This window comes from Balaenoptera ricei, chromosome X, assembly GCF_028023285.1.
Source record: "Balaenoptera ricei isolate mBalRic1 chromosome X, mBalRic1.hap2, whole genome shotgun sequence".
Lineage (NCBI taxonomy): Eukaryota > Metazoa > Chordata > Mammalia > Artiodactyla > Balaenopteridae > Balaenoptera > Balaenoptera ricei.
The window spans coordinates 67,694,905-67,709,108 of record NC_082660.1 but is presented as its reverse complement, the minus strand read 5'-3'; the positions used below and the strand labels follow the sequence as shown (position 1 = coordinate 67,709,108).

At 36.6% G+C, this 14,204-nt stretch overlaps 1 protein-coding gene across 3 annotated transcripts in view; it reads left to right on the top strand.

Moving 5' to 3' along the window:
* The first annotated feature begins 244 nt into the window (after positions 1-244).
* Positions 245-14,204, top strand: part of ZDHHC15 (zinc finger DHHC-type palmitoyltransferase 15) — a 122,315-nt gene continuing 108,355 nt past the window's right edge. For all 3 annotated transcript variants that reach the window (XM_059910310.1, XM_059910311.1, XM_059910312.1), the window contains exons 1-2: positions 245-498; positions 10,709-10,735. In XM_059910310.1, coding sequence (XP_059766293.1) covers positions 363-498; positions 10,709-10,735 — 163 coding nt within the window. In that variant the 5' untranslated portion in view covers positions 245-362. The remainder of the gene's footprint in view (positions 499-10,708; positions 10,736-14,204) is intronic.

Here is a 14,204-nt window from a genome sequence, read left to right as displayed (position 1 = left end):
AAATTTCTTCCTCTTTACAGTTTCGCAGAGGTCTAGCCCTGCATCTAGTGCTGTGGCAAGCGGGTGGGAGAGGAGGAAGGAGGAGGGACTGCACTCCCTCTGAGCGTGTCCAGCCTCGACTGCCTGACGGATCACTTTCCGCTCCAACACCGCCAGTTCCTCCTCGCCGTGACTCATGCCTATTGTGCCAGGCAGGGCGCACTCTGCCCTGCAGCCCCACAGGTGGTAGCGACTAGGGGAGACTGTTCCCGCCAGGCTAGGCAGTGGAGCGCCGCACAGCGCGCCTTCCCGCCTCTCAGCTGCTGCCCCAGCAGTTCCGACCCAGCGCCAGCAGGCCTGCTCGGTCGATCTTCGAGCCGAAGATGCGGCGGGGCTGGAAGATGGCTCTGTCCGGGGGGCTACGGTGCTGCCGCCGTGTACTTTCCTGGGTGCCTGTGCTTGTTATCGTCCTCGTCGTGCTCTGGTCCTACTATGCCTACGTCTTTGAACTCTGCTTGGGTAAGTGGAGCTAGCACCTAAGATGGGGAAATTATGCTCCCCCTATGTTCTTAGCCCTCACACTGCGGTTTTCCTTTAGCTCCCTGGAGAGCTCCTGGTCTCCAACCTCTGGCTTCCCACAGTATTTCTTGCGGCCTGCCACGAGGGTCCCGCCATGTCACCATCGCTTCCTACCCAAGGTTTCTTACATTATTTCCTGGCCCTACCCACAAGAATTTACTGGCTTTTTCCACTGGGGCCCCCTTTTGTCATACAGGACAACCACTTGTGCCTTGTGCTCTGGTTCTGGGGGCTCCCATCCTACTGAGTTGAGGAAACAACATACCCTGTATACTTAAACTGTCCACTTACACTATGAATCCCACCAATTCACCCAACTAGAAGCCCCACATTTTCCCATTCCTTCCTACTAGGAATCCCAAAATGTTTCCTGTACTCTCTTACTAGCTCACCTTTATCCAACACTAGGATTCCTCCTTTTCCCGTGATCCTCTCAGGCCAGCTGAAGTGATTCACATTTTTCTGCCACTTAGGACCCCACAGTACACCTTGTTCTATCCCACTGTGGTCTCCCCTTTTCACAAAGTAATAAGCCCTCCATTCCTCTTTCCCTGTGGCTTCAACATTTTCTCATCTTCTCCAGCGGAATGGGAGTCCTACAATACATCCTGTCCTGTCTCCTCACACGAGAGGCCCTGATTTTGTCACGCTGGAGCTCCCTGTAGTCTCCTGCCTGCCTGCTTTGAGGTGTTTTCACTCCTTCCCATTTGGGGCCCCACATTATTTTCTGAACCTCATACTAGTCACCCTGCTTTTATCACACTATGGTCCTGCTTTGTCCACTGTCTTCTCACACTAGAGTATCCTCATTACCCTGCCACAGGGGTTCCCACAGTATCCCCCACACCCCTTCCAAGGGCCATTACTTTTCTAATGATGATCTCCCCTTGCTATCTTTTTTGAAACCTACTCTCTACCTCCTGCAATACTCTTGCACTGTTAGCCACACATTTTGCCATCCTCTTCCTCTGGGTTCTTATTATTATCTTCACTTACTTTCCTCTAGGATTGCACTTGCCCCTTGTCTTCTCGAACTAGGGAAACACCACCCTTTCCTACGGGGATTTCTAGTATTTCCTGCCCCTTCCAATGGGAGCCTCATTTCTTGTTCCCTCTCTTTAGACCACCCTTTTATAAATCCGGCGTCTCCTCTTTGTACCCTGTCCTGTAACACCAGGGAGCATTTCATCCCCTACATATCTATAAAATGGTTCCCACAGTGTATCTTCTGCTTTCAAACTCAGAATTCCACAGTATTTCCGGACACAAATCTCAATCCCACTTGGATTACCCCCAGCCCCCTATCTTTATCACTAATGGCTTTATAGTGTTCTAATCAATTCACAGTGTAGTCTTCATGGTATATCCTGTCTCCTCACAAAAGAGCCTCTGCTTTTCTCATAGTGAGTTCTCCCCTTGCCTCTCACATTGAAGAATCCCTATCTCTTCTCAAAGGAGATTCCACTCATAGTTATTGTGACTGCAGTACTAGAATCCCACTTCTAACACCCTTAAAACTGTGTTCTACAATGTTCCCTATTCATTCAATGTGAGGTCCCAGTATATTTTCAGTCCCCTCACATTAAGACTCCTATTTGTCCTGTTGGACATCCCCTCACAGAACACTGGCCTGCACAGTGTTTTCTTAACATTTTACATCAGATACCATTATTTAAAAACCAGGAGGGTAAGGTAGCCTTGATTTCCAATTCTGGTTCCACCAGTGCATCCTGTCATCTTCACTTGACAGTCTTTAACAAATGAGTGGCCTTGGTTTCAGAAAGGTTAGATCAAATTTTCCTAAACTCACATATTTAGTAAATAATATAGAATCGGATATCAAAGCTGCCTGATAACCAAAGCAACACAACCAAAACAACAGATTTGAGTTTCAGTATGACTCAAAAAGTAATATTAAGGACCTAACTTCTTTCTAGAAAGAGAACCTGATGTCTTTCTCCCTAATATCAGGTTAGAGCTGAAGTCAAAAATGGTATTTTTGTCTTATAAATCTTAGAGTTTGGATTCTGCCACTTACTAATTAGGATACCTGATGCAACTTACCTTATCTCTCTCAACTTCAGTTGCCTCACATGCACTTTGCTTATATGGTTGTTCATTCATACCGCAAATACTTCCTTATCACCTACTATATGCCATTATAGCATTGTTATGAGATTTAAATAATATGGTGCATGAAAAGCATGCATCACAGTTGACAGCACATCATAAGAGCTCATTAAATAATAACTTGTTATTACTATTATTAATGAGGATATAAGGGATTCTGCTTGACTCAAGAAAATAAGAAGCTTAGACTTTAAACAAGGAGAAAAGTAACAGGATCCATTTTTTAAGGTACAATTCACATAACATAAAATTAACCATTTTAAAGCATTCAATTTAGTGACATTTAGTACATTCACAATGTTATACAGCCATCACTAATATCTAGTTCCAAAACACTTTCATCACCCCAGAAGAAAACCTCATAGGCATTAGAGAGTCACTCCCCATTCGCTCCTTCCCCTAGTCTCTACCAACCACTAATCTGTGTTCTGTCTCTATGGATTCTGGATGTTTCACATAAATGGTATCATACAGTATATCTCCTTTTGTGCCTGGCTTCTTTCAATTGGTGTAATGTTTTTGAGGTTTACTCACATTGTAGTATGTAACAGTACTTCATTTCTTTTTATGGCTGAATAATATCCCATTGTATACCACACTTTATCCATCTTATCCATTCATCCCTTGATGGTTGATGGACATTTGGGTTGTTTCCACTTTTTGTCTATTCTGAATAGTGCTGCTATAAACATTAATGTACAAGTATTTGTTTAAATACCTGTTTTCAACTCTTTTGTGTAAATACCAGGGAGAGGGGTGGTAAAGCTGGGCTGTATGTTAATTCTATGTTTAACTTTTTGAGGAACCTCCAAACTATTTTCTACAATGGCTGCACAATCTACATTTCTATCAGTAATGTTGGAGAGTTCCAGTTTCTCCACATTCTCACCAAAACTTGTCATTTTCCTTTTTTTAATTATAGCCATCATAGTGGGTATGATGTGGTATCTCACTGTGATTTTGATTTGCATTTCCCTGATGACTAGTGATACTGAGCAACTTTTCATGCGTTTGTTGGCCATTTGTATATCTTCTTTAAAGAAGTGTCTATTCAAGTCCTTTGCACGTTTTTAATTGGGTTATTTATCTTTTTGTTGTTGAATTATAAGATTTCCTTATGTATTTTGGATACTCAACCCTTATCAGATAAATGATTCACAGATACTTTCTCCCATTCCGTGAATTGTCTTTTCACTTCCTTGATAGCATCATTTGATACACAAAGTTTTTAATTTTGATAAAGTTCAATTTATCTATATTTTTTACTTGTGGCCTATGCTTTTGGTATCATATCTAAGAACGCATTGCCAAATGCAAGGTTATAAAGATTTACCCCTGTGTTTTCTTCTAAGAGTTTTATAGTTTTATCTCTTACATTTAAGTCTTTGATCCATTTTGAGTTCATTTTTGTATATGGTGTGAGGGAGGAGTCCAGGTTCATTCTTTGCATATGGCTATGCAGTTGTGCTAGCATCGTTTATAGAAGAGACTATTCTTACCCCATTGAATAGCCGTGACATGATTGTCAAAACCCAGTTGATCATAGAGCTATGGATTTATTTCTGTACTCTTAATTCTGTACCATTGATTCGTTTGTCTATTCCTCTGCCAGTACCACACTTGTTTTGATTACCATACCTTTGTTTTAAATTTTGAAGTCAAGATGTGTGAGTCCTCCAACTTTATTTTTCTTTTATAAGACTGTTTTGGCTAGGGCCTCTTGAAATTCCATATGAGTTTTAGGATCAGCTTTTCCACTTCTGCAAAATGGTCATTGGAATTTTGATAAGGATTGTACTGAATCTGTGTATTGTTTTGAAGAGAATGCCATCTTAAAATCAAGTTTTCCAATCCATGCGCATGGGATGTCTCTTCATTTATTTAGTCTTCAGTCACTTTCAGCAGTGTTTTGGAATTTTAAGTGTATAAGTCCTGAGCCTCCTTGGTTAAATTTATTCCCGAGTATTTTTTTTTTGATGCTATTATAAATGGAATAGCTTTCTTAAGTTCCTTTTCTGATTGTTCACTGCTAGTGTATTTAGAAATAAAACTGATATGGAGTGTTGATCTTGTGTTCTGCAACTTTGCTTGAATTTGTTCATTGGTTCTAAGAGGGGTTTTTTTGGTGGATTCTTTAGAATTATTTATACCTAGAATCATATCATATGCAAATAAAAATAATTTTATTTCTTTTTTCCAATGTGGATGCTTTTTTCTTTTTCTTGCCTAGTTGCACTGGCTAGAACTGTCAGTACAATGTTGAATAGAATTGATGAAAATCGACATCCTGACCTTATTTCTTAGCAGAGGGAGAAGATTTCAACCTTTCACCATTGAGTATACTGTTAGGTGTGGGTTTTCCGTAAATGCCCCTTATCAAGTTGAGGAACTTCTCTTCTATTTCTAGTTTCTTGACCTTTTTTTTTTTTCATGAAAGTGTGTGGAATATTGTCAAATGCTTTTCTAGCATCAATTGAGATGAATGTGTGGATTTTTTCCCTTCATTCTGTTAATGTAGTGTATTACATAATTGATTTTCATGTGTTGAATCACCCCTTACATTTCTTGGGTACATCTCACTTGATCATGATGTGTAATCCTCTAATATGCTGTTGAATTTGGTTTGCTAGTAATTGCTTGAGTAGTTTTGCATCTATATTCATAAGGGATGTATGTAGTTTTCTTTCCTTGTGATGTCTTTATCTGGCATGGGTGTCAGGACAATGCTGGCCTCATAGAATGAGTTAGGAAGTGTTCTCTTCAATTTTTTTTTTAACTTTTTGAAAATAATCTTGAGAAACTTGAGCTTGCTTTCACAAACTTACTTTTTAATATCGGGTTTTATATTTGAAATGGCTGTACATAAATCATAATCAAGATTTTAATAGTTAGCATTGGAACACATATGTTGTAGCAAATGGCAGAATAATGTCTTTTATTCCTTCGTCAGCTGGCAGAAACTTCCCCCTCACCACTAGCCAGAATTTATATAATTTGATCTATTTAAGTTGTTATTTAAGGGTAAGATGATTCTTTACTTAAATCCAGCAGCTTTTCTTTTTCTTTCATTGACAAATATAATATCTTATGATAATGTGAATGGATTTAGAATGAAATCAAATTTGATCATATTAGTTTTTCTAAATAATAATGAAGCTTTTCCTTAAGCCTACACAAATGTTCTGCTATTGGTTTTTAATCATTTTTAAGATTCATGTATTAGTCTTGATTATTATCACCAGTAAATCACATTAACCCCACTTATCCAAAGAACTGCATGAAAACATATAAATGTGGATGAACAAAGTTTATGAATTCTCTTCAATTTTTTGTAAGAGTTTGAAAAGGATTGGTGTTAATTCTTTAAATATTTGGTACAGTTTACCAGTGAAGCCATCTGGTCTTGGCTTTTTTCTTTGTTGGGAGGTTTTGATTACTGATTCAATCTTTTACTTGTTAAAAATATGTTCAGATTTTCTCTTTCTTCTTTTGTCAGTTTTGGTAGTTTCTGTGTTTCTAGGAATTTATCCATTTTATCTAGGTTATCCAGTTTGTTCGCATAAAATTGTTCCTACTATTCTATTATAATCCTTTCCATTTATGAATGTTCTCTATTAATATCTCCACTTTCATTTATGATATTAGTAATTTGAGTCTTCCCTTCTTTTTTCTTGTCCAGTCTAGTTAAAGGTTTGTAAATTTTGTTTTCTTTTCAAGGTCCCAACTTTCAGTTTCCAGAGTTCTGCAAAAGTTGATTCTGACAGTTTCTGCCACTTCATTCATGGCTTTTAGGGAAGGACAAAAGCCTGGAATTCCCTACTCTGCCATTTTTGGTGATTAACAGTATCCATTTTGAGATTAAAATTAAAAGGTCCAGGAAATAATTCTACTGAGAAGCTAGAATTTCTTCAAAGAGAGTCAGAAGAAATGAAAACTGATAAGGCAAAAAACCAGAAGGAACAGTTTCTAGATACCAAATTTCTATAGAAGTAAAAGCTATCCATTTAAGCCTATATGAATCATGGTATTCTTATATCTAAAATAGTTTTATAATTCATCCATATATGGAACAGTCAAAAGCATCACACCTGAGTAGTTAAGTATCATATGAAACATCTAAAGTAATTCCAATGATTCTTAAACCTGGCTGATAATCATAATCACCTGCTGAGTTTTTTGTAATACAGATTCCTACACCTCCACCCAGAGATGTGTTATATGAAGGGGGCCCTAGAATCTATATTTTTATCAGTTCCCTAGATGGGTATTAAAATCATCTAGATTTGGGAATGGCTGCTGAAAAAGTAAATGAATGGCTAGTATGAGTAACTTTTTCAGAGGAGTAAATGAAGACTGGCATGATTAGTTTGCTTTCAACAAGCAGAACATAATGAGAAATGTATCTAGGTTCTCCATTTCAAATTCTATTCTCTCTCCTAACCTAAAGTATAAGAAACATCTACTGGAAAAAGTGAGTATCAAATATATTCATTTTGACATTGAATACATTATTTTAAAACCATCCTATTTAACTTTGGGATCAATATCATAAATAATTTTAAAAATAAGACTTGTTTTGTCCCAAACTATTGTAAAACCTAACCTCACTGAACAGTTTACCTTTTTCAGAAAAATAATAAATAGCTAACAATAATTAAGTACCTATTATGTATCAGGCACCCAAGTACTTTACATGTATTTTATAATTTAGTTCCTATAACAACCTTATAACATAAATTAATTTATCCTCAGTTTACAGATGAAAAAACTGAGGCACAAAGAGATTAAATAATTAATCACAGAACAAGTAAGTGACAGAGCCAGAATAAGAATACATACCATATTCATCAGTGATGATTGCTAAACATCACTGCAATAAACTCCCTTCCCAAATGAGTCATCAATTAAAAGAGAACTTCATGCTGTAACTGAGCACTCATCTCACTAGACTCATATTTTCAGCCTTCCCACTCTCCTTCCACAAGTCCTTTTGAGCTTCACTAATTTGGTAGCCATTAGCCATATGTGGCTATTAAAGACGTGAAATATGGTATCTGAATTGAGACGTACTGGAAAACTTAAAATATGCACCAGATTTCAAAAATTTAATGCAAAAAGAAGTATGCAAAATATATAGTTAATAATCTGTGTAGATAACATGTTGAAATGATATTTTTGATATATTGGATTAAATAAAATATATTATTAAAGTTAACTCCACTTTTTTATTATTATTTTTAACTTTAAAAAAAATGTTCCTACTAAAACATTTAAATTACATGGTTTGTATTATATTTCTCTTGGACAGCACCGTTGTAGAACTTCTTCCATGTCCTTGGACTAACATTGTTGACCATCCGCATATAGTCCCAAATTAGGTTTATTCTACCAATACCCTTCTGTGAATTCTAAAATGTGTCTGTTTAAAGGATGTCATGATATATGCTTTCGTTTGAAACTAGTTGTCTTTGATGAAAAGCCCTTGCATATATTCTACCCTTCCATACCTTTTCTCCATACTTGGTTGCAAAGAATCAGGAAACAGGTAAAAGAAAAGAGGAGAGAGTAAAAAAAGCTATTTGATGATAACCCCAGTCACTTAACTTGCCGATAGTGAGCTAAAATTTGAAGGAACAGAGCAGGTGTGTAATTACACATATCATCACATCACTCTATAATCATGCATGACAAATTACCCATAGTATGGCTAAGTGTACATTTCCCCAAGAGATTCATGATAAAGGATTCATTTTGGAAAAGTTTAGTCATTTTCATTTTAAATATGACTGAAGTATCTTAGTCTTTTCCTTTAATAACGCAAAAGGCAATATTAGAAAAATAAAGGAAAGGCAGAACTACCAAGATAAGTGCCACAATGTTTTAGAATAAAGACCACCTTTTTTTTTTCCCTCAGAAGTATGTAACTTCTAACAGGGAATTTTACAAGAAAATATTTTTCCCTTAGACTTATTGACTCCGTACAGATTTTAGGAGTGAAAAGACTTTAAAAGTCAAGTCCAATACCTAACTAATGTCTAAATGTCCTACAGGACATTTCCAAGTGTTTATAATGGGAAACTTACTCCTTCCCAATACTGCCAGTCTCGCTGCTCATCGTTATCATCATCATCATCATCATCATCATCATCATCATCATTATCTTCTCTTTTATTGAACTGAAATGTGTTGACCTGCAGCTTTTACTCATTGATTCTATTTCTGCCCTCTGTTCTTGGATCATATAAACCAATCCCACTTGCACATGATGGTCCTAAAATTACTTAAAAACAGCTATCCCCCACCTAGAGACTTCACAGGTCTCCACTCATTTTTCTGTATATGCATTGTCTCATTCCAATATCTGCCAAGCACTGGATGTTATCCTTCCCTAACCCACAAATGCTGTAGCAAGTGGCCAAGCAAATGGGAGTTAGGATCTCCACTTTTTGTTTTGCAGTAATTGTTCATCGATAGAGGTAGAAGGAGATATACCAAACAGCAATTTGTCAGCTACTCTTTATCAATATTGTTCTCCAAGCAACTGTGCTCTCTCTAGTTCCATTTTAAAGAGATGTTATTAACCCAATTCAGGGCCTAGTGGGACTGATGTAGTCACACAACATGTATGTGCAAAATCATGAAGTCCCAGGTTGACCCATCAAGACTTCTTGTTTCCACTTCCATTTGTCAAAGTAGAGGATGTGCTTCTGTCAATCATTCTTAACCAGGATTCTCTAACTGAAAAGAAAAAAAAAAAGAAATTGGTATCAATCTCCCGGCCAGTGTATTAGAAAAAAGAGGACATCATCTGGTCGGATTTTTAGCACAGACAAAATGGAGTAGATTTAACAAAGTCCATTCAAAAGATCATTACAAGGATCATTTTTTAAAGACTCAACAAAAATAGACCTGCAAATAAAGAGGAGAAGTTATGATTAATGAAGAACCTGAGGAAATAACCCCTAGAATATAGTCTCATTCTCTGTTTGGATTTTTCCCCTTTTCTGATCCTTAAGAGTTTAACAATGTGTATGAAAACCACTTTAATTTAATAGCTTCTCAAGATTGAGATCTATGCCTTATAATTTCACTTTGCCTTAGCACCTAGTACAGATGCACACAGATGTTGGTGGTGAGTAAAGACAGGTAGGCCCCATTTTGTACAAATGACATTCTGAACAGAAGTTACATATATATCACAGTAAGCCAACAAGGAATGATTGGAGAAGGTAGACATAATACATGGAAAAAGTCCTGGAGACTGGAATATAGTCCCAACTCCGCCACTAACTTGTTCTGTGACCTTGGGCAAATCATATTATACTACTCTAGTCCATTTTTCTTATCTGTAAATGAGACAAACCAGATAATTGCTAAAGTCCCTTCAGTTCTAATATTCTATGAAATCTTCATTCAAATATAATAATTAATATTCATTAAGTACTTGCCTTGTGCTAGATACTATGCTAGACAGCATTTACATACATTAACTCATCTAATTCTCAAGTAACCTTGTGAGGTAGGCAATGTTATGGAAGTTAAGGAACTTACCCAGGGTCACAAAATAGTGCAACTGGGCTTCTAACCCAGAAAATCTGACATCAGAGCTGGCATGCAACCTCTACACTATATTACCTCTAAATATACAAGAGAAACTTGGTTTTTAAAGACGTTCTACAGTGAATACTTCGGGAAAATGAATAGTCATCTCCTAATTTATCATCTTTTAAGTTCTCACTGCCATGTTATATAGCTTGAGTGTTTCCCATTTGTTGGCTTTTTTAAAGTCAGATTATCCTTGTATTTGTTGAACGAGTAGAAATTCTTACTCAAGGTTTAAAATGAAGGAAGGTAGCAAAAGATAGAATTTAATCATCCTTGCCTTCTGTTATGTTAGCAGGCTGGTGGTTTCCTAAAGTATCATTGAATAAATTACTAAAAATGATGCTATGGAAAAATGCATTAGAAAAATAATGTTTCTAAGTATCACTAATCTTGACCTTTCTCTCTCTTTTCACAGTGACTGTTTTGAGCCCAGCAGAAAAAGGTAAGCAGGTATTATAAATTGTTTTGGTCAGGACTGTATCCCTCTTTCTGTCTAAAAGTGAATTACATTAAAGCCTATAAATTGAGCAACTTTCCCAGGAATACACTGAGGTTAGTGGAAAGTTTAGGATAATGGTTTTTAGGAAGCTTACCCAGAGATAGAGCAGAACATATTTTAAGTAGCTCCTCTGGCTGTAGGACAGGAATTTGAAGTTACCAGGATTTATGATAGAAAAGGGCACAGGTAGCCACTCTGTTTGCCATACTAACCCTAGGCTTTCTCTTGGTTCATCACTATTGTGCTAGGTACCTTGCCTTTCTGCCCAATTCATTCCCTCTTCAAGGCATGGAGTAAGGGCCCCACAGTGGGGCTTTTAAGGGCTAAGTCCTTCACCATCACAGTTCCAATATATTTACTCTACTACTCTTCACTCCTCACCCCCATCTTGGCTTGATCTGCAATTTATACTACCATTCTAAACAGACTGAGGCATTCCTCATTAAAAAATGTGTAAGCTAAACGTGTCTTAACAAACCTTTAGTTTCACATTATTTTATCAGGTATAACCATAAGTATTCATATAGCCACTTTTAATTCCCACTTCATGGGAATTGTTGTAATTCATTAACTACATAACTTTCATATTATGCTGTTTTAAAGCTGCAGTTTGCTATTACTTATTTAACAGAGGTGTTGGCTGTAGAGGCAATAGAGCAGAGTGGTGGGAAGATAGTAGAGCATTGTAGTTAAAAGTATGAGAACTGTCTAAATTCAAATCCTGGCTCCACTACTTCCTAGTAAATTATTTGACCTCCTTGTGCTCACTTTATTCATATGTAGAATAGAAATAATAATAATACCTATTTCATAGAGTTATTATGAAAATTTAATGAGGTATGCATGTAAAGCCCTTAGAACAATGGTGAATAAAGCACATACTGATGACTCAATAAATGTTTGCTACTTTTGTTACAGCCTTAGAGCAAATCTTGAATTGCCTCTTATTGTTATGGATGGTTCTTAAAGTCAGAGATCATTTTCTGTATACATATATAAATATTGATAAATAAATGTCATTTTCCACAATAACCTTTCAAGATAAGTTGGGTGGGGGCTTAGATGATGCTCCACCATAATAGGAATAATGACAATAATATTGTTATTATTATTGGAAACTACAATTTATTGTGCAGAGTATCCTGCTAAGTATTGTGTGTGTGTGTGTGTGTGTGTGTGTGTGTATAATCTTTCAATATTTACATCAACACAATGATGTAGACATTCTTATATCCATTTTATTGAGAAGGAAACTGAAGTTTAGAGAGGTTAAGTAACTTATCCCAGGTCATCTAGCTAGTAAGTGGTAGGGCGCAAACCCAGAACTACCTGACTTCAAAGTCCATGCTGTTAAGCAAACCTATGCTTGTTCTTTTTACTTTTCAGTCTACAACTCCCTCATTTGCTTAGTTAACCTCCTTACTCCTTACTCAGAAAATTGATGATCAATTTCTAGTGTCAATCAATGATCATTTTTCTAGTGTCCAAAGTAGTATATTTTCATTTCTTGTGTGTTGTCAATGAACTCAACCGCACCAGTGTAGAGTGTCATTTGTAAGCCAAACTCAGTTCAAAGCCTTTCTAATAGCATCAATCCAGTTACCAGAATTTTAACTCTTTAGGAAACTGTTACCACAATGTATGATTTTAAGGTCCCTCTGACTCTAGAATTCTGTAATTCCAAAGCACTTCTCTCCTGATAGCTCTTAAATTTATCAAACACTAAAAAAATAAGATTAGACTTTGCTTCTTTTTTCTGAAGTGGGGTATAATGGGACAAAACACAGGATTTAGGGACAGAAGATCTGGGTTGGAGTTCCAGCTCTATCATTTACTAGCTCTATGACCTTTGGTAAGTAACTCAACTTCTCTGAACTTCAATTTCTATAAAATAAGGCTAGTTTAGTAACATCTTACAGATTTACTGTAAGCTAGTAGGAGTAAAAGTATATAGGAGTAAAATATGCAGCATTAAATTGCTTTGTAAATGTTAAGTATTAACAATCTCATTGTAACATTTTTTTATATGTCAGGATTCTCAAGACAGTAGAATCCATAAACTAAAATTAGATTCAATTGTAGCCAGAAGTTTGAAAGTTAGACTTGAAAAGAGCTTCTGAACACTAGGGCAGGTTACTAGGAGATGCCATGAAAACTATTCAGAAACTATCAGGCACCCAACTATCTGGCACGAATCAGTGAGCCTTGCCTAGAAGCAGACCAACAGGCCTAATGAGTATCTGAGATCAGTTCTAACCATGTGAATCTGTGACTTCTTTCAAATTATACTACACTATTAACTTAGAATACAGTACAACATATGACTGCCAGTAGGAACATTATTTGGCATAAGCAAAGAAAATATAAGGGACAAAGAAATGAAAGCCTCAAATCACGTAACCTTTTATTCATTATTCACAGCTTAGGAAAACCATAGTCAGACATACTGCAAAAGTTTTTCCATTTCTTGTCTGCTTAATGGTTCCTCTACTGGGTTGAAGAGTGTCCCTCCAAAATTCATGTCCACCCAAAACCTGTGAATGTGAATTTATTTAAAAATAGAATCTTTGCAGATGCAATCAAGTTAAGATGAGGTCACATTGGATTAGGGTGGACCCTATGGCTGGTGTCCTTATAAGAAGAGGGAAATTTGGATACACAGATACACACAGAGAGAAAACAGCCATGTGAAGACAGAAGCAGAGATTAGAGTTTTGTTGCCATAAAGGAACACCAAGGATTGCCAGAAATGGCCAGAAGCTAGGAAGAGGCAAGGAAGCATCCTCCCCTGGAGCCTTCAGAGAGAACATGGCCTTGCCTATACCTTAATTTCAGACTTCTTGCCTCCAAAACTGTAAGAGAATAAATTTATGTTGTTTTAAGCCACCCAGTTTGTGATAATTTGTTATGAAAGCCCTAGGAAACTAATACAGTTCCTGATAAATTTCAATCTCTAATGCACTGTTAAGTAGCAAATTAGCAGACTTTGGTGTCAGATGTACCAGGGATCAAATCTTGACTTTGCCACTTACTATATATATGACCTTGGAGAACTTAAGCTAAGTTTCACTTTCTTCCTCTGTAAAATGGGAATAACAATACCTACCTTTCATGGTTTAAAGCACTAAATGAGATGATGTATGTAAGTCTCTTGGCATAGTGCATGGCATATGATAAGTACAGAATAAGTAGTAATAGATACTATTGTTATTAACATTTGAAAGGACCTAAAAGATCTTTCTTCTAAGAAGGATAACATATTTCAGGACTATAATTCCAACTACTACCCTTTTGTAAATATATTGTCAAAATCCTTGCACTCATATTTTGTAAGTAGAACAACTGAGACCCAAAGAAGTAAAATATTTTGACCTAGTCATGCTGATTCTAGTGCACAGAAAGGACTAAAGCT